The sequence below is a fragment of the Tamandua tetradactyla genome, chromosome 14, assembly GCF_023851605.1.
Source record: "Tamandua tetradactyla isolate mTamTet1 chromosome 14, mTamTet1.pri, whole genome shotgun sequence".
NCBI classification, from domain to species: Eukaryota; Metazoa; Chordata; class Mammalia; order Pilosa; family Myrmecophagidae; genus Tamandua; species Tamandua tetradactyla.
Genome location: NC_135340.1, coordinates 23,220,597 through 23,243,258, shown reverse-complemented (window position 1 = coordinate 23,243,258; position 22,662 = coordinate 23,220,597). Strand labels below are relative to the sequence as shown.

Sequence of the window (22,662 nt, the reverse complement as noted above, 5' to 3'; positions counted from 1 at the left end):
TAAACTGATAGGCCAATTGCTATAAAACCTGCCTGGCTTTGCAAAAATTATACGTGACCTTCATGAAACTACTTCCATATTTCACTTCCCAAGTAAAGCACAAAACTATAATGAACTAAAGGTATTCGCTATAAATTTATTAATTTATATTTGCTATAAATTATGGCAGCAACATTTTTACAAGATAAAAAAGAAAGCCTTGTAGTCAATCCAAAGTCACAGGAACTATGTATCAAGGTTATTATAATAACATCTATATAAGTGAACAGAATTTTATCAAAAGATTGGGAACATCTGAAGTTCGCTGATGTGGCCATTGGGGATAAGGCTTACATAAAAACCCAACTATTTTTGAACTTCGCCAAGTAGGCTATATATATTTGCCAACAATGTTTTATGTATTGTTGGCTGTGGACTTTTTTACCCAAGATATATATACATTTATCAAAATTGATACTCGGATAACTTCCCAGAGATTTCTGATAATACACTACATTCTAGCAGTCTGAGTTATTTTTATAATATTAACACAAATTCAAATAGATAATCAACATTTCCTATAGCATACTCTTTTTAACAGACTACATACTTATCTATTGCAAACAGTGGAAATAAACAAAAACTTTAGAACACATTTATCCATTAGGTTGAGGAATGTGTATATGAACCTTACCCTAAGTCCTCTATGCTAAGTGGTGGCCCAGAACCTGAGGGATTCTTCAGGACTAATTCCTGTAATTTTGTGTTCTTTTCATCTTCAGAAAGACTTTTGTTGCTTAAAATCTGGCGCCTCTTGATGGCAAGATCTTTAATTTCTTTTAAAAACCTGGCTCTGTGTGGGTTTACTAGTTCAAAGTCTTCCCAAGTTAAAATTCCATTAAACCAAGCTGGCGGTTTAGGTTTCGGAGGATCAAGAATAAACTCGGATTTTGAATCCTCTTCAAAGCTTCCTACTGAGAGTGAATCATGACCTTCTTCTGTAGAAGCTTCAGACTGACTTTCAGTACAGTGTAAGTCTCTATCACCTCGTGACTCGTAAATAAGTTTACTCATATTGCTTTTAATGTCACCCATACACATGAGTTTAAAGAAAGGTTTAGAGATAGGTAGGTCCACAAGTCTATTGTCTTGAATGCATTTGGCCAAGAAAATTCCAAGGAAATGAAAGAGTTTTGTGATTCTTTCAAGCTCATCACTATCCTGTGGGAATGGTGCTGTGAACAGTCCGCATGATCTCTGCACATAGTATCCAGGAGGTTTCAATCCACCTCCAAGATCAACCTAGTTTTATAGAAGGGGAAATGGAAATAAAATTATGCAAAAGGTAATAAATATGAAAGAACTAAGGTTATCCATTATAATTTTATTCTAAGAAAATTTAAAAATCCATAAACATCTTCCTGATATTAGCAATCTAAAAAATACTTATATACATTTTATTAGTCTTTGGTGACTGAATTTATCCTTTAAAAATATTTTAATAATATGAAGATTATTCAATAAAAGTAGAATCAGAAAATCTGGCTTGTATACTGAAACCACAACCTATTTTTAACACTTTAAACAACTGTAATTGCAACTCAAAGAAGAACTCTTACGTGACGAGATTCATCATCCGGAAAGTTATCATCACAAAGCCAAGCTCCCAAGTCGGTTCTCTGGAATTCTGCTGCGACCAAGGCATAAAACTCTAATGTGGGTCCCAAGCCAGTTCCTTCTTCACCTAAAAATTCAACCTAAAATAACAAATAAATCATGGGGGGAAATGAGCTGAAAGGCTTTAGTTTTTGTTTTAAATAATCCAAGTTTTGCCAAAATTTGTCATACCTGATCTAGAAATACACCTTTTATTATAGTGGCAATATGGTATATTATAAGCAACATAGGACTTTTTTTTTTTTGGCATGGGCAGGCACTGGGAATCAAACCCAGGTCTCCGGCATGGCAGGCAAGAATTCTGCCACTGAGCCACCACTGCACCACCCATCTACACATATTTTTAAAGTGTCCACTATTGAAGCTACTTGATTATTAGCATGAAGAGGTCAAGGTATACCTACATAGGATTTTTATTCTAGGTTTTCCAAAGAAAGGAAGAGAGCATTTGTTGTACACCATTACATACTCATGCACTGTGCTGAGCATTGTTCATGGATTAATTTACTTCTCAAAATAAGCCTGTAAAACAGTTTCACCTTTTAACATTAAAGGAAACCAAAGCTCAGCTTATTAAGAGGTTAAAACATTTGCTCAAGGAAATGATAGAGTCCAGATTTGTATTTGTGTCCCATGTGACACCAAAGCCTAAACTTTTCTCAGTTATCAGTGACTTTAGGCAATCACTTTCAAGGTTTTTATCTATAGTCCACATTGTTTCAAAATATATAGCACATGGCAAAAGAGAGAGAGAAAAACTGGATTATCTAGGTTAGAAAAATATAATAGGAAGAAGAAAATGAAGGCAAAGAAAATATTAAGTGAAAGCTACAAAGCCTTGTACATTTTCCAGAGGTATAGCATATATGGCTTTGAACCTCCTAGAGTCCAAACAGGGAAACATGATCAATTTGTGATCCAAAAGAAAAAAATCCAGCTGATTGTTTGTTATAGGGAAGATATTTCTTCCATTGTTCCCCATATAAGGAATAGTATGTCAGTGGGATATATTCAACAATGTCCACAATAACATCTCTATAGGAAATATATTGAATTTCTTACTGCCATTTGCTATAACATGAAGCACAATTTAAGTGAAACAATACTGTAACATGATAAACAGTGTGCCCCAAATGCAAATAGCTAATAGTATAGCTAAATATAAGGCTTAGAAAAAAAGAGTATCAAAAAGAATCCTTTGTGAGTACTATTTATACAAGTGAGGCTTTAAAAAAATAAAAGTGTGTCCTTCAAATACACCAAGCTCTTTCCCACCTCAAAGTGCTGCTATTTTTTGTTGCTCGGTAAAAGCGCAAGATCCCGACCCTCTGAGGAGATGTATTAACATCCTCTTATGAAAGATGGTCTTCCAGAGGAAAAGACCTCTGCATGGAGGTAGAGAAATCCCTCTTCTATTCTATCTACTGCAGTTTCTAGGCAGTGGAAGGCAGAGATTGAGAAGTGCTGTTTCTGTTCCCTAAAATAAGTCTTTTTTAAAATTTTTTATTTTTTGGTGTTCCAGCAGGCTTTTTTTGAGATAAATCAACAAAAACCAAGATTTTACCAACCATCTTTACTGAACCTTATAAATTTAGGGGAGATTCAGGCCCATATACATATACATACAATATAACACATCCCAACGAAAACAGAGCCCCACTGGAACATCTGCCAATTAACAGAAAGCCAACTTTTCCCCTTCCCCAAATGTTTTCCAAATTTTGAATTCCCACTGTTCACTTCTCAGTGGAAGAAGTAGTCTTATTTTATATGGGGTACCTCAAGAACTGATTTCCGATCTGCATGTAGCTGCATGACATTCTCTGCCCATTCCATCAGTGATTCACCACGTGGAACTTTTACTCTTTCATGCTTGAGACGGCCAACTCGAAACTCCCCAGGATCATCTCGCCTTACACTGCTTGTGGTCCTTGTTCGTTCCACAGTGGCTTCACGTCGGTTTTGTAACCACACTATTGCTCTAAGACAGAAAAATATCTATGTAGCTGTTACAAACAATACCAACCATAGAATTTAAAAATTTAAGAAATCAAAAATTCTTTTACCAGGTAATAAAATATAGCTCTCTTTTTTATCATATAAGTTGTTACTGTTAAAGAAAAACATATAAAAATGCTTTTATTATACTCTGCCTTAAACTGAGAAAGAACTGGATCTATATTTTTCATCTTTATTTTAAAAATTAACAGAGCACAATAAGGGTCTGTGGTCCAAACCCCACATAATAAAAATACAGACAAACATTTCCTAACTATCACAGAAACTTTAAAATGGTTAATCTACCTTTACTCTGATTTTAGAACATTTTCCTCTTTAAAAACGTAGAGATAATCCATCTAAGGTGGGAGAAAGAGCCTGGCCAGTTTGAAAATATTATGTACTCCCAGAAAAGCCATGCTTTAATTCTGATTCAACCTTACGGGAGGAGCTGTTTCTTTTAATCCTCCTTCAGTACTTTGGAAACTTTTAATTAGATTATCTCCATAGAGATATGGCACACCCAATTGTGGGTGTGATTTTCTGATTAGATGGAGATTTGATTTCACCCATTCCAGGTGGGTCTTGATTAGTTTCCTGGGATCCTTAAGAGGAAACATTTTGGAGAGAGTTAGAAGTTACAGAACCAATAGAAACTTCAGAGCAGAGCTGACAAAGATGCTGACACTTGGAGAACAGAGACACGGATGTCTGGAGATGCTTGGAGTCCAGAAGACATTGCCATGAGATGTTAAGCCAGAATGTGAAGAGAGCCAAGGGAAGCCAAGAGATGAAAGCCAGCCCAGGAGAAGCAAAGTGAGGAACCCCTACAGGAACAGAGGCTGAAAGCAACAGAGCTCAGGAGCAAGGGACTAGCAGATGCCAGCCCCGTGACTTCCCAGCTGACAGAGGTGTTTCAGACATATGAACATTCCTTGAACTAAGGTATCTTTCTCTGGATGCCTTAGTTTGGGCAGATGCCTTAGTTTGGGCATTTTTATAGGCACAGAACTGTAAACTTGCAACTCATTAAATTCGCTTTTTAAAAGCCATCCCATTTCTGGTTATCACATTCTGGCAGCTTACAAACTAATACAGAGCCTTGAAATAGAGACTTAAAAAAAAAAAGTTTATAACTAGGACAGTGAACAAAACAGCCAGAAATTCCTGCCTTCATTAAGTATTTACCCAATGGAGAGAGTCAAACAAAAATAAATAAAATATGTACTCTATAAGAGAAAAATAGAGTAAGATATACCTAAATGTTATCAAAGCTATTTGCAACCATTCAATCTGAGACTACAGGGAATTCCAGCTACTAATAACTTATATAAGCTACTAAAGAAAAGTACTATAAATGCTAGCTGACAAAACATTTGATTTAATCCACCCTGCTCCAAGAGGATATATACCCAACTGGAGGTAAAAACGTTTAAAATGTTAACAACCCTTTACAAGATAGAGGTTATTAAGTTCCCTCCACCAGTCTTGACAGTATAGTTGTACATTTTGAGCTTATATAATATTAAAAAATAGACTATTCTAAAAATATGAAAAGATGCACTTCCTACCTTGATGCACCAAATGCTGTACATGTGAAATAAAGCTGTCTTGTTTCAAATGGTATTAGAAAAGGGCATTTGCTAGTTAGTTGTTCACACCAGTCTGGCAGAGCTCCACTTGCCAGTGCTAATGGTTCCTACAAATTAACAGATAACAATGTTTCAGCACTATAAGGTAATTATTTACAAAAACAAAAATACACAGCTCAATACTTAGATATGTAATTAAATAAACCAAATACAAAGGACCATATGGCTCAAATTAATTCATCAGAGGGGAAGGAGAGTTTGAAAAGCCCAACAGTTACAGAATGAAGAGTTCGATTATTTGATTTTATTACCTCAATCTGCTGCAAAATTTTTGTTGTGATTTTTTTGCTAGTGAATTCATCTGGTGGAAAAGTAAACTGAGGCTGCTCATCACCTTCTGTAAAATTAATAGAATTGATAAAATATAAACTGGCTTGACTTAAAAAATGTTCCAAAAACGAAACAAGGCTTTTTACAGACCTTCTTGGGATATTCTTGAATAAGGGTCACTTGCAACTATATACAGAATTCGCAGAAGCTGAAGGACATCTTCTACTCCACAAGAGTTCTGTCCATTGCCTGCTTTGGCCTGAGGTTGTTCTTTTGTCAAATTAAGAATATCACTATTTTGAAGAGTAGAAATGGCCCCCTGGTTTAATCCAGACTTTGTTCCATGCTCACAAAAGTCCTATAGAAACAGTTTGCAAAACCGGCAATTAATCACATTTTTTAAAAAGTGAATATGTCATTCTATTAGTATTACTTTCAAAAAGTTGAAATATTTCAAATAACTGCATTCTTTTTAAATGAAAACACAGTATCCCAAGCTGAAAATCAATGCATTCTAAAACATTAAAATTCCCAAATAAAATATAGCCACTGTAAGCCATAATTAAAAGTGTGTACTTAGATCCAACAACACAAGCCATATTTGAAATTTCAGTATTGGCACATGAACAGTGTTAATTCAACCTCATTTTTAGTACCAATGAACCATTCTTCCTTAAAGATCTTAAGCACAAAGCCATTCTCAATCAAAATAATGTCTTGATGCCAATATATACCTTGTATGCAGCTATAAGCTGAGAACAATTTCTGTTTTTCCTAATACTTTTATTAGTGCCAGTTAATTTCCAGTGGCGCAGGAAAGCAGCGTCTGCATTCTTCTGCAGGTAGGTTATCAAGTCATTCTTTGGTAATTCATCAGTGCCAAGGTACTGTTCCACATGCTCTATAGACCAGCAACCCTACAATAGGAAAAACCAAATGTTGGTCTTTCCTGATTATAACACCTCAGATATTTCACATGCATTACATGAGGTATCTTTAAGGGCATGCATTTAATCTAATCAAAGTAAAGAATTTTCTGTTAGTGATTTTCCCCACAAATGGTCATTTGCAATTTGTTAGTTTTTTTAATTTCTTTTTTTTACTAAATAGCCAACCCTATTTTTAAAAAAACTTACCATTTTCCCATTTTCCTTCTCTTTGTCAGAATCCTTCATTTCTCTGTACATGATTCTAAACATGAAGATATTATTCAAGTTAATTTATAAATCAAATGATTTGTGGTTATTTCTGAGACTTCAAATCTCAGAAAGTATATACATGATGTCATTCATTAGATAACAAATACTGCACTTGAGATATTTTTAAGAAAAAATAAAAACATTAATTTATTACAGGAAAATAGCTGAAATTATTTTCCTGAGTTTTGATTTATAAATTTAGCATCATTGCAAAGAATGTACACATTAAATCTAGACCATTTAAAGATATGAAGCATTATGCTTTATCATGCACTGTGAACTTAAATTGTTAAAAAAAAATGGGATGAGAAGTGGTATGCTTCTGTGTCTAGATGGAATGAAGAATAACTGACAGTTTATGATCATGTAAGGCATTTGAAATTAATTTTTAAATTTCCAATAAAAATTGAAAGGAATGGGAATACCAGGATGACATTCTGTTCTATCTTAAAAGGACTTAGGGTACTTCTAATTGGGCATTATACAAGATTACCAACGATGTTAAGAGAACTTCAGAAAAATATATTAACAAAAGTGAAATTGCACAATGACAGTGCTGATGGTACAATAATAATAATGCTAATAATTATAGATAATACTTACTGGACACCTGCTATGTCCTAGACATTATTAAAAACTCCTGACATATATTAGTTCATAGATTCCTCACAATTTTCATTTTACATATGAAGTGAGGCACAAAACTGTTAAATAAATTTGCCTGAAGACATTGATAATTTGTTGAATGAATGAACGAACAAAGAGAGGTATAAATTCTCTTCTAAAACAAAGAATACATAAAAATTACTTAGTACTTTATGCATGATCCCAGTCAAAGAGTTCAAATTAAACTCTTTACACAATTACTATTTCTTGTAATTTTTAAAACAATTATTATTTAAGGAGCTAGTCTAGGAAGCTAATCTTTCCAGTTCTAAAATTTGATCATTCAATATCAGGAGAAACATTCTTGTCTGACAAATGTAAGAACCAAATCTTTTCTTTTCCTGCAGTCCAAAATACTGAAATGCTTTGTGGTTCACATACCATGAGAACATTTATTTAAAGCACTAAATTAAGATCTCTTACGTGTATGTTGGCTCCCAAATACGCCTAAGTTTATCTGACTTCACACTGCCATTACAGGACAACTGAAGCAATTTTTGTACATAGTAAAAGATGGTTGATCTGAAATTGGTGAGTGGTAATTCAACTTCACGAGTTGTTCCAAGACCGGTTACTTTCAAAGTAAGGGCTAATCGAGGTGATGGAGTACATTCGACTTCTTCCAAGAGCTCTGAATGAGGTGTTCCTAAAAATTTGAAAAGATCTTTTTTAAAAATTACACTAAAATGCTACTTAAAACTCTCCTGGCCTCAACACTTTTCATAGAGTATATGTGTATGATATGGATCTCTCATTTTTATGCTAATTCTATGAATAACTGAGAAACATTTTAATTCTATAAATGAGAAATTTTAAGTTATTCAAAATTCTATAACCAGAGAAAACCATATATTCTGGTCAATTTCTTTTCTTTTTTCTTTTTGAATCTTTTTTTAATTCAACATAACGACATGCAAATACAAACATTCTTACCATATGACCATTCCATTCTTGATATACAATCAATAACTCATAACATCATTAAATAGTTGTATATTTATCATTATGATAGTTTCTTAGAACATTCGAATCAATTCAGAAAAAGAAATAATCTTTTTTTCTTTTTTTACTTTGGTAAATTTTATATGTCAATCTTTTCTTAACATTGCAAGAGGGGTTATAAGGTTTCACATACATGTACAAATACAGTTAGGCTCATAATGTATTTGAATTGTGAACACTTCTTTATGATCTTGTTAAGTTTACATATCATATATTTTCACATATCATGATACAGAGTCTTGTACAATATGATTTTATTCACTGTGTAGCATATTTCTACATCTTAAATTGAACCATATCCCTGACATAACTGAGGTCATTTCCAATTTGACGAAAATACAAATACTCTGTTGCCATCATTGTCTACATACCTGGACGCATAGCAAATATTTCTTTAGTATAAAATATTGGATCCAAAGTTATGAAATATATTGCTCTCTACATATCAAGCAACATGCTAAGCACTTTATATATTTCACCTCACTTAATCCTTATAACTATCTTGTGGTAACAGCAAGTACTATTCTCCCCATGTAAGAGATGAGGAAATTCAGGTTCAGAGAGCTCAGGTCCCTTGCCTAGGGTATTAGTTTCCTACTGCTGCTGCAACAGATTACCACAAACTGGGTGGTTTAAAACAACACAATTATGTTATCTCCCAATTCTACAGGTTAGAACTCTAAAATGGGTTGGCCTGGCTGCCTCTTCCTGGAGGCTACAGGGAAAAATCTGTTGCTTGCCTTTTATAGCTTCTAGAAGCTGCCCACATTCCTTGGCTCCTGGCTCCTATTACTGACCTCTGCTTCCGCTGTTAACATCATCTCTGACTCTTGACTCTTCTGCCTTTCTCTTTAGGGTACACTTGTGATTATATTGGGCCCACCCAGAGTGTCTAAGAAAATCTCCCCATCTTAAGACACTTAATCATATCTGCAAAGTCTTTTGTCATGTTAAAATAACATATTCACAGTCATAAATTCTTGAGATTAGGACACAGGAATCTTGGAGCCATTATTCTGCCTACCACACCCAATAGGAGAGTTGAAAATTATGGAGTTGGGACATACACCAAAGTACAGCGACTCCTGAGGCCACAAGTGAAACCATTAGGCAGTCTTTCAAATTAAAAGTTGAACAGAAATAACTCCTTAGCAAGTATGATTCAACAGAAAATACAATAAAATTTTCCACATTTGCATGAGGCCTTGCTTTAAAAACTGCACAAATACAAAACACATGGTGTTTTTCTTTAAATACCATCCTTTGCTTCTTTTAATACCATAATCTGCTATATTTAGTTTGTCTGGGTTGATAGTTTTGGTAATGGATGGTAGTGATGGTTGCACAATATTATAAATGTTTATTTATCCCACTGAATATCTTTAGAAATTATTAAAATGGCAACTTTATGTTATATGTATGTTAAAATAATAATTTTTTTTAAAAAAACCTGTGTCTTTTTTCCTAGGAACTTGTGACTGATAAACAGCTCTTCCTGAAAACTTTCCCTTATAACCTACATACACAACCCTTATTTATCTAACTTTCACTTACTGTTCTAAAAATAAGAAATAATTGTATTACTTGGGATCTATTAAAATTTAATGACTAAAATATATTGTACCTGGAGGTGGAATTTCAAGATCAGTTGTCTGTTGAACATTAGTACGACCAGGTCTAGGATCAAAAGCTGGAACCAAAGCAGAAAATTGTCGCTTTAGCACATAATCATCATCCCATGTTCTCCGGCGCCCTCCTTTAGTTTCATATTCTTCTTCTTCCTATTGAAATAAAATTCCACATAAAGTCATTAAAAGATAAAGATTTTATATTTTAATGATAAATTTACAAATGAAAATGAAATTTGTAAAAGTGATATGCTAGCTATAAAATTAGGTACATGTTAAATAGTTCTCCATAAATGTTGTACTTCCTTATTTAGCTGTATTTCTTAAGCACAAAATGAGCAAACAAATGCATATGGATCCTTAAATTTCTTAACAAATTAAGTTTATCAAAAGTAGATTGCACTGTTGGTGGTTATATGAATCTACATATGTGATCAAATGTCAAAGAACTATACATACAGAGTCCACCATGCCAGATTCCTGCTTTTGATATCATATTGTATATAAGATACAACCACTGGGATAAATTGGGTGAAGGGCACACAGGACTTCTCTGTACTATCTTTGCAAATTCTTGTGGACTTATAATTATTTTTAAATAAAAAGTTCATTTAGAAAATGTAAGATGTATTAAATATTGAATTACATACAAAATGATATGTCTGGGAATTTCTTTAAATTACTAAGGGGTAGAGAGGTCAAATGATTGACAAAGCATTGATAATTGTTAGAGTCAAATGGTGGGTTCTTGGCAGTTCATTACACTATTCTATACTATTCTTTCTACTTCTGAGCATGTTCGAAATTTTCCATAAAAAGTTTTTCTAGGGAATATTCTATTCTCTCCCTCTTTCTAACAATAAGAGATCAATGAATTAGAAATCTGTAAATTCCTGATGTAATAATTTTTAAGTAATAATATTTACATATATATGTAAGCACATATAATACACACCCTCATGGTTTCAACACTTTACATCTGATACCTATGGAGCCAGAATATCTGGGTTGAATCCAGGATCCAAAATGACTGTGTGACCTTTAGCAAATACTTCTGAAAAATGGACCTAATAAAAACCCTAAATGGGTTGCTGTTGAAAATATGACTGCCACTTAGTGATCAGTAAGTATTAGCTAATAAACTACTCCTCCTCCTCTTCTACCTGTACGATTACTACTACTACTACTACCACCACTATAATCTTAGTTAACAACTATTAAACATTCTGGTCTATCCTTACTTCTACTCAAAGGAGACAAAGAGGTTTAAAGTAAGAAACTCCCGCATGCATTCTGCCATAGCAACTACTGATAGAGTCTATTTGGAATATGGAACCCAAGCAGATGGTGAACTTTTGTTTTTATATCTATTTGGTAGCTCACTCCTCTTTCAAACTCCTCCAACTCATATGGTTCTAGGCATTTTGGTGGGTATTTTACTGTAAAAGAGAGAAAAATACTCCTTAGGGAAGACAGACAGAAGCATATTACCTGCTCCCCAATAGGGCGGCTCCCTGCTCCAGTAGGGACCTGTGGTAGCTGAGAGGTGACAGCATGGTGTGTTACATCAGAGCGGGAGCTGGCTCGACGTTGCAGGGATGGACGTCTCAGAATCTGAAATTTTTAAAAGGAAAAAGACACATTTAATTATTTGGTACATGTCTCTACTGAGCATTGCCCTGAAACCACCAGCCCATATTAATAAAGTTGCCAGGGAAAACCTTCAATTTCATTAGCCATCTTATACTAACCTCCTTCACAAGAAATACAATAATGTGCTATGGGTTTTCTAATAGTAAACATTAAAAGCATTTGTTGGATTTGTTCATTCTGTTAAAACATTGCCAAATTATTTTAATCTAGTAGTATTTCATAAAGAGAAACTAAAAATTTAAAGAGAATTACAATATAAAGTATTTTCAGGCACAGGGTTTAATTTGAAGACAATTATAGTGGGTTAAACATTGGGAGTTCTGGATCAAAGCTTGGGTCCCAACTTTTCTACTTAACTAGTAGATAAATATACCTCTACCTCAGATCTCCGTGTAAAGAATGAGATAATAATGTATACTGCTTACCAAATAAGAACTAAAAAATCACTAACTATAATTATTGTTCAAAAACCATAAAAGTGACATTCTTTAGGATCAGTGCAATTCTCTAATAGTTTTAAATGTTAAACAATGGCTTGTGACATATTTTAATATTTTTCAAACATGACACTTTTTTTAAAAAGAGTCTAAAATTCTCAGATTAAAAGTGTTTTTAACTATATTTTTAAAAAAGGTGCCATTATGTCCTTGCATCAAACTTCAATTCAATTATCTTAGTGAAGAGAATGGGGGACTCTCTCTCTACCATAACCTCCTCGTATTCTTGGTCCTCCTGATTGTCATCTTCATTCTCATCATCTTCTTCATCTGGCTCAGGCAAGTCCTCATCATCATCTAGCTCAGCTAACAGAGTACTGGCACGGCAGCTATCAAGAAAATCTACAAAACAAAACCACACACGTTACTGTGGACCCAATTAACAAAGCATGACAAACTAACACTACTTTATTAGTTTTACAAGTATAAAAAAGTTTTAAAACTACAATCGGTGATGCCATCCTTCTATTACCACACAAACAGGATACTATAAAGTATTACAGAAAACAAAGGATAACAGACGACAAAAAGCTTAATGTGAATCTATAGAATTATAATGCAAAAAGGTCAACCATACGGGCTATGCTAAAAATAATAATTACCCCATCATCATTCTCTGCGTAAGCCACAGGAGGCATAAATATTGTGGAAAGACAATACTTTGGAGTCATTCACTGGGTCTACAAGTATCTACTGAGTACCTACTATGGGCCAAGAACTATATTAGGTGCAGGTATAGCTGTGAACAAAACAGACATGGTCTAAGGTCCCATGGAGTTTACAGGGGAGAGAGGTATTTAACAAGTAAACAAATGAACATATAAATAGAAACTATGAAAGGAGGAAAAAAAAAATTAAGTCAATATGTGAGACCTGGGTTTAACTTCTAACTCTGCCAAACACTATTATACAACCTCGTCGATTACTTAATGATAATGACAACTTAATGATCATTTCCATGGGATTATAGAATGACAGTGTAGCATCCTTCATATTATCCAAACTATCTGAAAAATAAGGAAATTCAAGAAACCTGACTCTTTATTTCCCTCCTTCTTAGTGTCTTTCCCCATCATAGCCAATGAAGACCAGGTCAAATTTAGATTGTTCCACATAAATGGAGATGCTGACAAGCTGTTCCTCACAAGAACTTAAAAAAAGAAGAGGAATAATGGGATTAAAACAGGAGAAATTTTTACTGTATTGGAGGAAAAAAAGCATCTAACATAACACCAACTATGCACAATGGATAAAAGATAGGAAATACTACATATTCCAAAAGAACACCTAACCTAGAAGACAATTTAAAATTATTTAGATACTTTTGAAGGAGTTCTTTGAAGCAGATGTTTTAAATCATTACATAAAACTAACTAAATATTCACTGCTGTTTATTGGACAGCCATTAGAAGAAAGAAGTCTATTTAATTAGTTTCTAAGGTACACATTATTTTTTGTTTTATTTTTTATACTCCCCAGTTTATTATGAAAACAACCTTTTCTGATATATAGCCAAGTGAATTTGAAATTACAGTTATCTCAAAGTACACAGTAATTACCTATAAATGAACAGTGATAAAACAATACAACATATTATTTAAGGATACTGACATGATAGGATTCTCTTTTCAAAACTCCCCCCCCCTTCCTAACTTTTAACATACAAGTGTGCACTCTGGGTGTGTGAATCAAAATACTTCTAATCAAGACTGTCAACTACTATGACTAGGGGGATATGTAACTCAATAAAAGGTCCTGGGGTGAAAAAACTCAGTACTATAGGTGAATAGAAGACATTTGTTCATCAAGTTATACATAGCTTAACAAAGAGTTATGTTATTGGAAAGTCTCAATGGGCTCAGATATTAACTTGGACCTGAAAATGATGTTTCAATTATTTATTAATACCATAATTAAGCATATAAGGTACTATCACTGGATAGTACTTTAAGGTTAAACACTGAAAAGAAATCGTTACAAAACATTATATTCTGTTGTTTACTATTTTGTTTTTTCCCCTATTTTTGTAATTGGAGCAAGAGAAGAGGTCCAATTTGATTAAGAACATTTAATGTACCCCATAAGGTATCTGAATCAAAGAATTTTATTAATTCTCCTGTAAACACAACACTGATTTCCAGCTACAATTTATTTTTTAAGATTAGAAGCAAAAAGTCAATTGAAAAAAAAATTGTGGCCTTGAGCTATGAAACATTACACTTTTACAACACAGACTGACTGAAAAACTTAGAACATCACCATAAAGATGTTAATCAAATTAACCTTCAGCAATAAATGGATGGAGCTTTATTTACTGTGACTTCTCCATAAACGCTGTGCAGCACCTAACACACCGCTGGTACACAGTCTCAAAGTTGGGCTGATTCCCACAATAGGGATCTTCAATAATAAAGTTGTTTTTGTGGATCACAGCTCCCAAGCAGTTCAATTTTTGCACTACCTTTTCTATTCAAATCTCTCAGATGAGGTACACGTTTTTAATACTTTAATGCTCTGAAATGAGGATGTGTCTTATCAGCAATGGCAAATCAGTCTGACTTTTTTTTTAAACTGACATAAAACATTGGTATGTTCAATGGCTTCTTAGATTGAATGGATGAAATATATTACTCCGTACCACATATAAGATATAAATTTCCTGACGTTTAGGCAGTGGTCACTATGGACATAATGTGGTGGTAGAAAAATCAATTCCATATTTGGTGTATTTTGTAAGAAAATAATCTAACTTTATAAATCGAAATTTTATCTCTGTTATATTCACAAGTTTTGTTCTTACACATCTTCCCTTACTACATAAAAGAGATCTTTCTTTCACAGATTTGACAATATCACAGAATCAAATTATGCCTTTTATCACTTTTTTTTTTGGCATGGGCAGGTTCCAGGAATTGAACCTCAGTCTCCAGCATGGCAGGTGAGAATTCTGCCACTGAGACATGACTGTACCACCCTTAATCTGCCTTTTAAAACTGAACGTGGTAAAAGTTTGCATAGAAAGAAGTTTTCTTTTAAACTTGATGTTAATCTGATCCTTCATAATGGCAGTCATAAAGAGGCCTCCAGTTTTAAGAATGTAGAAAATGGAATTTTCATTACCAAAACTAATCTTTAAAAGCTAACCAATAGGCTTAGCCCTTGATTTTGGGGTTCACCCCTATGAAACTTATTCTTGCAAAGGAGAAGCTAAGGCTACTTACAAGTATGCTTAAGAGTCACCCACAAAGAATCTCTCTTGTTGCTCAGATGTGGCCTAAATCAACTCTGCAGGTAAACGCACTGCCTCCCCCCAACAGAACTCCCAGGATGAGCTGGGACCTGGCACCATGGGACTGAGAAAGCCTGCTTGACCAATAAGGGGAAGAGAGAAATGACCAATAAGGGGAAGAGAGAAATGGGACAAAGAGAAATGAGACAAAACAAAATTTCAGTGGCTGAGAGATTTCAAACAGAGTCTGGAGGTTATTTTAATGCATTATATAGATAACCCTTTTTAGTTTAAGATGTACTGAAGTGGCTGGAGGGAAATACCTGAAACAGTTGGTCTGTGTAGCCTTGATTCTTAAAGATGATTGTGTAATAATAAAGCTTTTACAATGTGACTGTGATTTGAAAACCTTGTGTCTAACACTCCTTTTATCCAGGATATGGAAGATGAATAAGAAAATATGGACAAAAAATTAAAAAAAAAAATAATAAAATGGGTAAAAGGCTAGGTACTATTGGTGGTCAATGAGAGGAAGGGGTAAAGGATATGGGATATATGAGGTTTTTTTCTTTTTTATTTCTTTTTCTGGAGTGATACAAATGTCCTAAAAATGATCATGGTGATGGATACATAACTATGTCAATTATGTGAGGATGCTGTGAGCCACTGATTGTACACCTTGTATGGACTATATGTGTGTGAAGATTTCTCAATAAAAATTAAAAATAATTTTAAAACAGCTAATCAGCAGCCCTAACTTTTTATACTCTTTCCCACTAGCATAACAACAACCTCCTTAAACTTCACTTCATCAAGAACTAAAGTTTGAAGTTAACACATATAACAAATGAGTAGGAAGGAGCAGAGGGGCCCCCATAAGAAATACTAAAGTGAAAAATAACTTGTTCAATGAATTTACAATAACTGATATTGTATTATAATCATAAACACTTTACTACACACATTTAAAGGGAAAAGTAGAAGTAGAGAAATCAGATCACATTCTTAACTTGGCTCAGGAGGGGTCACATTCTCAGAAAAAAAGAAGAAAACATGTTAAAAGGGACATCCATAAAATAGTAGTTTAGAATATATTTTCATACAAATTTTCTTTGAAACTACCAAAAAGAATATTTATAAAACACAAGCAATATGATCAAGTTGTATGTTAAATGAAATTCCAAAACAATGCTGATGGGAAAGCAACCTTTCTGGAAGGTATTTCAGCAGTTACTCTTAGGAATTCATCCTAAGGAAATATACAAAAATATAACTCAAGGGTGTATATTTGTAACAATATTTATAGTAATGAAAAATTTGTAACTTAAATATCCAAAATTTATTAAATACGAAAATATATAGTCTAACAGTGGAATATTCTGCAGCCATTACAAATGTTGTAGAAATCTATCTAATACCGTGAAAGTATTTTCACAATGTGAGTGAAAACAACTGACTAAAAGTATATAATGCACTTTTGTTCAGGGAAAAAAAAAGTTAAATATATACTTGACCAGGCAATTTCACTTCTAGGTTTATCCAAAAGAAATGAAAACAGAGAATCAAAAAGATACTTGTATACCAATATCCACAGCAGTATTACTCAGAGGCCAAAAGGTAGAAACAACCCAAAATGTCCGTTGACAGATGGATTTTACATATACACAATGGAATACCACTCAGTCGTTAAAAAAAAGTGAAGTTCAGATATATACTACAACATGGATGAACCTTGAAAACATTATGCTAAGTGAAATAAGCCAAACACAAAAGCACAAATACTTTATGATACTACTTAGAGTCAGTGTCTAGAAAAAGCAAATTCACAGAGACAGAAAGTAAATTAGAGGTCACCAAGGGCTGGCAGGAGGAGGAATGGGAAGTTACTTCTTGAAGGGTATACAGTTTCTGTTTGGGTTGATGAAAGTAAGTCTTGGTAACAGATGGTGGTGATAATAGCAAAACATTGTAGGTGTATTATTAATGCCACTGAACTGTACATTAGAAATGATTAAATGGCAAATTTTATGTTATGTATGTTACCATAAAACTAAAAAAAAAAAACAAAAACATATACATCAAATGACATCAATTTATGGAACAGTAACTATCTAATAGTGAATAGACAGTCACTATTTCAGAGACAGTGACTATTTCTGGAAAGCAGGAATTAGAAGATTTTTATTTCACATTTTCTATAAAGAATAAGTATTACTTTCTAATAGGATTAGAACCCAATTTTAATTGAATTAACTGGTTTTATAACTCTGATTATAGCATCAAGCCGTGATGATATAACTTCCTAAGTAAAAATTAATTTGAAAAACTCAGATTACATAATTAAGGATTTCCAAAAGGTCTTGGTAACAGTGTACAGGAAAATCACTTTACAAAGCTTTTTCATCTATTATATTTCTATTTTTCTCTAACAAAGGTGTCAAATATCCTTTTAATTATGGTTCTTTCAATAAACCTTTATTAATGCCAAAGGGTAAAACAGAATGACACGTAAAAGTTCCTACATCTTTTTTTATTAATAATCAATTTCTTAATAGTTCCTCATATCATTGTGTGTTTTTCCATTTTACATGTGATAACATATTTGTAAGAAGAGGGAATCTTTTCTAATCAAAAGTTAAAAAATATCCCAAAAGAAAATATAAAAGAATCTATATATTTTAATTTTAAACAACTTACCATATAAGGAATACTCTGCTTCTTGACCTGTGTCACTCTCACTGGAGGTTGATGTTAGGCTGGTGGTTAAAGTATTACTTAATGACTGGCCAACTGACAAAACTGTTGTTGCTGTAGCTACATTGCTGCTGCTAGTAACACTGGATGTTGACATGGTCACTGTTGATGTAGTACCAGGTGTGGTCAAATTAGGGAAACTCTGAGCACCCATAAGAGGAGAAGCTAAAGATAAAAAAAAAAAAAAAAAAAAGACCAAATCAGTACAAATATGATTGCATGAACAATAGAAAAACCAGGTTTTATATATATATAAAAAAGAATAAAGCCATGACACATACTAATAATGAAAAGGTTGAAAAGCAACAACTTTGTGAACCCATTTGAAATCCAACTAAAAATTCTTGTTTTTATGTTTTTTCAAAAAATTAATCCTAACAGTCAATGAAAACATTCCCAAGAATATTTTCCAAGGGTATTAATTTAACCCATTAATAGCTCAAATTAGAATTAAATAACCTTAAAAAGCTAAAATCAGTTTAGGACCTAAGAGTTATGACAATGTGATGCTCTGATTTCAATGGACTATGAAAACATTTAATAGTCATTTATTCCCATAAACTTTGCTCAAGCATTTATCATGGAGGAATGAAAAACAGAAGTGCTGTATTGTTTTATACTTTCAGAGTTAGAGGTTCTTTCCCACGCCTGATCTGAATTCTTAATATATTATGATTCTATAGAACTCAACTTCATATTCCTCATGTGCTATATTTATCATCGTTATAGCTAACTTGGTCAATGATCTCAAGCCAGAACCCACTGGCTGCGAGATTCTACTTTGCATTCCGTCAAGTGGAAAAAGCATTGGGTTCCATAAGGAAAAGCTCACTTACTTGCTGTGCTCATCACATTCCTCCCCAAAGTATTAGTGTTGTTATCACTGCTGCTTCGGCTTAGATTCATGTTGTTCGTGGCATTAGTCCGTGCTATGTTTGCCACTCTCCTTACAAAACTCTCCAAGCTAGATGTTTCTCTTGAGGAAAGGTTAGGTACACTTGCACTAGAGCTCATGGGGGCCCCGGCAGCCAACAAAGAACTCACTGACAGTCTGTTACTTGCTGAAGAGCTAAGGGGTCGTTGTGAAGCTGCTTCTTTATTAGTTAATTCAGATACTGAACTAACATCAGGAGAGCTAACACTAACAATTCCCATGGATATTGCACTAGACTCCCCAGGAGTACGAACAGAACTATCAGGGCCTAACTTTCTTTCAGCATTTTCACTTCCCGCTTCCGCTGTTAAGGTGCTGGTGCTTGCACTGGAAGATGACCCTACTTCTGCTTGAGGGACGCTTTCAGCAGATGAAAGAACAACAATTGGTTCATGAACATCAGCTCCTGAAACTATACTGTGTTCCATTACAATTTCTGATCTCCGTTCCGTTTTGGTCGAACCCAAGCTGATGTCGCTGCTACTGGCCACGCTACACACAGAACTGCTGCTTCCTTTTCTACTTGAGGAGCCTGCAGCAGCAGAGGTCTTGTCTGGACAGTTGTTTTTCACCAAGCTGCTCCATGACTGCGTTGTGCCTGAAACAGTGGATGAAACAGGTTTGGGTGATGCCACTGTATCAGGGTCGTACCCTGGTGCAAGCTTGAGGTCAAATTTTCCTTCTGCGCCCATACGGTAAGAGTTTGAGCCACCAGCATCCCAGGTGACATCAATCCAGCCTGGAAAGGGACAGGAGTTTGTGAGACCCAGCAGAAGCAGATAGGAGCGTGTCAGAAAGTAGCTCCACATATGGGATCAGGTTTTCATCAGTGTGGTCTGTCTTTCTGAATTTCTAGTCATTTAAGGTCTGCAACTAAAAGTAAATGTAAATGAAACGTTCTGTGACTACGTAGATTAGGCTAGTTATCTGAGAGCCAGTATTATTTGAATCACCAGTTACACAAAGTTTCTGGGAAACTTTTAAAATTCCACTTTGGATTTCCCTTATTCTGAACTTTTCACTCTGGTAAAATCTAAAAACAATGTAAGGGTCATGTTTACATCTATTGGGTTATAAAAAGCATCTTTTAAACAGAAAAAGTGTTTAAATATTTTTTTAAAGGCTGAAACAAGTAGCAAAATATTGCAACTTCAACAAATAAAGGTGGAACCAAAGCCAAAGTTTTTAAATTGCTAAATATGATTATGTGGTCAGATGGCCTTTCTAGACACCAAAACAAAACAAAACTGGTCACAGTTAATTTCTAAGTTTGAGCTAAACCCTTTAATTGACAACAAAATTATGTATTGTTGTAGAAATTTTAAGTCAATAGCTCAAATAAAGCATTAAGTTTTATTAAAGCAAACATATGGCATTTTGAATATGTTCTCAAAGTTCAATGGTTAATTGATTCATTATGATTAAATTTAATAAATATAAATAAGCACAATCAATTCTAAAAATAAATTTTAAAAAGCATGCTATGTTCTTTATAAGAACCAATATGCTAAAATGAACAAGCCATTATAATGAAAATCAAGATTTACTTATATTTGAAAAATATTTTTTGTTACTTCCCAAAGTAACAAAATATATTTGCCTACTAGAAAGGAAATCAATAGGAATTTTATCATCTTATTTTAGCTTTATAAGCTTACTAATTCAAATAGAAAAGGAAACAAAATGTAATAAAAAACATTTTGTAAAATATTAAAGGGCTACATGAGGTTTAAGATATTTTATTCAAATACACAAATACACACACACACTAACAAGCGAAGTTCATTTATGTATACACTGAGGCTCAGAGGGATATAAGTAATATTAAATTACCTGTGGGAATTATCTGCACATGAGTTCTTTGAGAGGAAAACTGACTGCCCAAAAACTATAAAGGAGCTTAGATGAGATTTCAATTGCCTCAAATTTATTCTGAATGCTGAAATAACCTCTGAAGAACCAACTTTTAACTATCTCTTCTGCTACATAAAAAGTGTGAGAAAAGGCAAGGTTCAAAAACATATTCCATTCCCAAATAAAAACAACATTTATATTTTAACCAAAACTATACTGATAATTTATTTTATAGTACTTATAAAACTTGCAATTATATGCTTATGTTTGCCCCAGTAAGGCAGGGGATCATACTTTTTTGTTGACCATTATATATCTGAAGTCTAACAAAGTACCTTTATATAATATGCACGTGATATTTGTAGAATAAATAAATGGATATTTCTATCAATAGACTTTTTAGAAGGAAACAGATTTCACTGCCATAACATGGAAAAAGACTTTAAAATGTAAACTGAATTTGAGAATGTGTTTAAACCAATATCTAAAACCTTTCTCGGGGAGCTAAGATACATACAATTATGCTATACATAACTGTATAGATTCAAATTCTCAACTCCTATCCCCCAAAAAACATAGATTAAAAATAAATACATAAAGACAATAATGACTAGTTACAAATTAGAAATGGTTGGCATAAATATTTGAAAGCTTAGAACCCTCTCTGACATAGGTCTTAAGGTATGACTTAATGGGAACAGCCATGTCGGTCAGCCAGAACAGGTTGTGCGCCTGATCGCTGAATTCTGCAATTAAGATTCCAATTTTCCTGTGTAATTAATTGCTTCATATGCTTATAGCTCCAGAAAAATAAACTGCACTCACTTAACCCTAACCAACCTCCTCTCTTCAGGCCACACACTTCAAAACTAAAACAATTCAGAGGAGATAGAATATTAGCTGATAAGCACATTAAAATGCCAAAAACAAGAACATTTGAAATTTCTGAGTAGAATCTTCAATACTAATATCATTCAACTATAACGGGCAATTATGAATTTGGCAGTTGCAAGCACACTATTGTAAAACTTGCTATGATTACAATGATTTGTAACTAGCGAATAAATGTACAGAAAATCATTATTAAAAAAAGTGAATTTTGGAGTGTAGTAATTCAAGGTAACAAATCCTAAAAGCAATATAATCAGAGAGTTTATTTAAATAAGTAGGTAAAAATCTTAATCATATAAATTGTGAATATATTAGAATATTAATGCTAGACATTCTCCTTAAGCATTGTCATTTTTATTAGAGCTTTTTAGGTATTTGGTATAAGCTGTGAATAGACCATTTCTCTCTCTCTCTCTTTTTCTCTCTCCCTCTCTCTCTTTTGATACAAAGCCAAATTGATAAGGACCCACTATTGTTTAGGAAAATTATCTGTCGATAAATCAGCCTTACAATTATAAGAAAAAAATTAGTCACTACAGTTGCCTCTAACAGTGATTAATAATTTATTAAAAGGATACAGACTTCCCTAAAATCTACAGTATTGAAGGTAAAAATGAACTTGATTTAAACAATAAGACTCACAAAATATGAAAGTTGTAAATCTCAAAGAAAAGCTGGTAGATTGAAAAACACTGTGAAATATCTCAAAATCTATTAATAGATGAAGAAACTGATTCTTGCTCTCTGCTTTACTGAAAAATTTTAAATGCCAATGCTTT

The 22,662-nt window shown here is 33.5% G+C and overlaps 1 protein-coding gene across 12 annotated transcripts in view; it reads right to left on the bottom strand.

Moving 5' to 3' along the window:
• Positions 1 to 22,662, bottom strand: part of HECTD1 (HECT domain E3 ubiquitin protein ligase 1) — a 108,364-nt gene that overhangs the window by 9,674 nt on the left and 76,028 nt on the right. For 3 of the 12 annotated variants that reach the window (XM_077127015.1, XM_077127006.1, XM_077127007.1), the window contains exons 25-38: positions 19,041 to 19,877; positions 18,148 to 18,369; positions 12,430 to 12,563; positions 11,563 to 11,685; positions 10,068 to 10,224; positions 7,865 to 8,087; positions 6,713 to 6,767; positions 6,311 to 6,493; positions 5,727 to 5,934; positions 5,558 to 5,643; positions 5,226 to 5,353; positions 3,436 to 3,637; positions 1,599 to 1,736; positions 674 to 1,281 (exon numbers count right to left, since the gene is read on the bottom strand). In XM_077127015.1, coding sequence (XP_076983130.1) covers positions 674 to 1,281; positions 1,599 to 1,736; positions 3,436 to 3,637; positions 5,226 to 5,353; positions 5,558 to 5,643; positions 5,727 to 5,934; positions 6,311 to 6,493; positions 6,713 to 6,767; positions 7,865 to 8,087; positions 10,068 to 10,224; positions 11,563 to 11,685; positions 12,430 to 12,563; positions 18,148 to 18,369; positions 19,041 to 19,877 — 3,304 coding nt within the window. The remainder of the gene's footprint in view (positions 1 to 673; positions 1,282 to 1,598; positions 1,737 to 3,435; positions 3,638 to 5,225; positions 5,354 to 5,557; positions 5,644 to 5,726; positions 5,935 to 6,310; positions 6,494 to 6,712; positions 6,768 to 7,864; positions 8,088 to 10,067; positions 10,225 to 11,562; positions 11,686 to 12,429; positions 12,564 to 18,147; positions 18,370 to 19,040; positions 19,878 to 22,662) is intronic. The other 9 variants (XM_077127008.1, XM_077127009.1, XM_077127010.1 and 6 more) reach the window with 9 other exon arrangements.